Source organism: Priapulus caudatus, unplaced genomic scaffold (assembly GCF_000485595.1).
Source record: "Priapulus caudatus unplaced genomic scaffold, Priapulus_caudatus-5.0.1 Scaffold394, whole genome shotgun sequence".
Taxonomy (NCBI): Eukaryota; Metazoa; Priapulida; class Priapulimorpha; order Priapulimorphida; family Priapulidae; genus Priapulus; species Priapulus caudatus.
In genome coordinates, this window is record NW_014577455.1 from 223,722 (window position 1) to 226,245 (window position 2,524).

At 42.8% G+C, this 2,524-nt stretch overlaps 1 protein-coding gene across 1 annotated transcript in view; it reads left to right on the forward strand.

Annotated features, from left to right (window-relative positions):
* LOC106809896 (zinc transporter 2-like) overlaps positions 1–2,524 on the forward strand; it is a 13,255-nt gene that overhangs the window by 8,286 nt on the left and 2,445 nt on the right. The window contains exons 5-7 of the mRNA XM_014813134.1: positions 149–302; positions 1,564–1,762; positions 2,066–2,171. Coding sequence (XP_014668620.1) covers positions 149–302; positions 1,564–1,762; positions 2,066–2,171 — 459 coding nt within the window. The remainder of the gene's footprint in view (positions 1–148; positions 303–1,563; positions 1,763–2,065; positions 2,172–2,524) is intronic.

Here is a 2,524-nt window from a genome sequence, read left to right on the forward strand (position 1 = left end):
GCATGCCTGCCTGCCTGCCTGCCCACCACCCTACTAGCCTGTCTGCCTGCCCACCACCCTACTAGCCTGTCTGCCTGCCTGCCTGCCCACCACCCTATTCACCTACACGTCAATGGCTACACGTCTGGCTGACGCTTCCCCTTTGCAGAGGTGATAGGAGCGCTGGTGTCGGTGCTGCTCATCTGGGTGATCACGGGCATCCTCGTCTACCTGGCCGTGATGCGCATCGTTAGGGGCGAGTACGAAATCGACGCCCCGATCATGCTCATTACTGCCGGCGTCGGCGTCGTCATCAACCTATTGTGAGTATGCGTGACTAACACAAATCGTTCGTAAAATGCAATACAGTAAAAACCCGCGTATAAGAACCTAGTGAGTGATTAAGAACCTGTTAGGCTAACGCTCCATTAGGAGTGTTCCCAACTTTGATATCATTAGTGATTAATGATTAATGATTGATAATCCTAACCCTAACCCGAACCTAAATGACATTAATTTGATTAAACCACAAACTAATATATGACCATGACCATATGTATGTTATTATGACCACTAATGACATTAAAGTTGGGAACACTCCTTATGGAGTATCACCCACCTGTTACTGCACACAGTTAGGCTAAGGTTAAGATCCCCTCGACATGAGAACCTGTTTTAGTCTAAAATTTAAAACAGGTTCTTATTTGAAGTCATAAATCAACTAATGTACAAAAATACAGTACAGTGCAGTTTCACTGCGTACATTATGAAATTGAGCCTGGTACCATATCTTATGACTAAGGAACATGGCCAGGCATTATGTTTGTGGTGTTTTAAAACAATCTAGTTTTGTTTTGTTGATGTTTATTAGGTATAAAAGGCATAAAAACAAAAAGATAACCTAGAATAGGGTTTGCATTTGTCTAGATTGCAGTCATTTAGACATAATTATGTGCATATTTTATATAAATAATGGACCACACCAATATTCTTTCAGCAACAAGCACCTTTAAAAATAAACTATTTAAGAACCTAAATAGCCTAATTTCCCAGTAAACACCAATTATTTAAGAACCTTTTTTAGACTAACTTGGGAAAATGCAGGTTCTTATACGCGAGTTTTTACTGTAGTTGTAAATAAATAACAGTGGCCATTTTACTACATTACTTTTACATTGATTTTACTTATTTTACGCGGTCAACCTATTGTCAGTATGTGCGCGGCGGCGGCGGATACTAGTGACTAGGTTGGCGGGGCTAGGCATGGGTAGCTACACGTGTAGCATTGTTAATGTGGCTGTGGAATGAAATAATGCTGTAGGTTGGTGGGCTAAGCATTAACACTTGTAGGTTTGTTGTGTGTAGCTGTGGAATGAAATAATGCTACAGGTTGGTGGGCTAGCATGCGTAGCTACACGTGTAGCATTGTTAATGTGAGTGGCTGTGGAATAAAATAATGCTGCAGGTTGGTGGGCTAAGCACTCTTGGAAATGGATGATTGAAATGGGGATTGAAAACCCAATCTTTCTTGATTCGTAAAAAAACCGGAATTAACGAGTGCGTCGTTCTTCTGCCTCCCCCCAGCATGGGATTCATTCTGCACAGCACCGGCCACGGACACAGTCATGGCGGGGTGAGCCACGCCGAGGTGGCCGCGCACAGCCACGAGGGCAGCAAGAAAAAACCGATGAACGTGAACGTGCGGGCGGCGTTCATACACGTGCTCGGCGACCTGGTGCAGAGCATAGGCGTCATGGTTGCAGCCATCGTCATCTACTTCAAGGTGATTTCAGCGTATATACATTAACTGGATGTGCGTCAGATTTGTATCATGTGGTCCTAGTTTTGCATTCAACGTGCTGCTCTGCTGTATTTTTTAGTGGTAGAACTCAATGCCTTCTACTAATATCAATATTAATATCAATATCAATATCAATATCAATATCAATATATTAATATCAATTGGCCTTGACCAATTGAGTCAAATGTCGGTTACTAACGTCTCACCACCAGTAATGTAATGCGTCATGTTTTTACTGTCCAACTGTGCATATTCCAATTTTGTTAACGTCCGTATGCTTTGCAGCCCGAGTACAAGGTAGCGGACCCTATCTGCACGTTCCTCTTCTCAGTCCTCGTTCTCGTAACTACGCTGACAATCATGCGAGACATCGTCAACGTTCTCATGGAAGGTATGATCGCTCAGCTGCTAATAACAATGCCATTAATACTAGAGTTGACCTAGCTTGACCATTTGCTCATCGTTGCCACACACTATATATATATATATATGTGCTACTGCAAACATGTACAAAACAGTGAAATAAATCGCGTGGCAATATCGGTAAATAACCACGCTTATACTATACGCTTATACGCTTATACAGTGTTAGAGCTTTAAAATAAAAACCTCTCGCCAAACTGGGCGAGTGAGTCAATTAGTTAACTCGCCCAAACGGAATCTCTACTCGCCCAAATTTTAAAACAACAAGTGCCGCATAGCGACAGCGCTCATCTAACGTCTACTGCGGTGACTCTGTGGTGG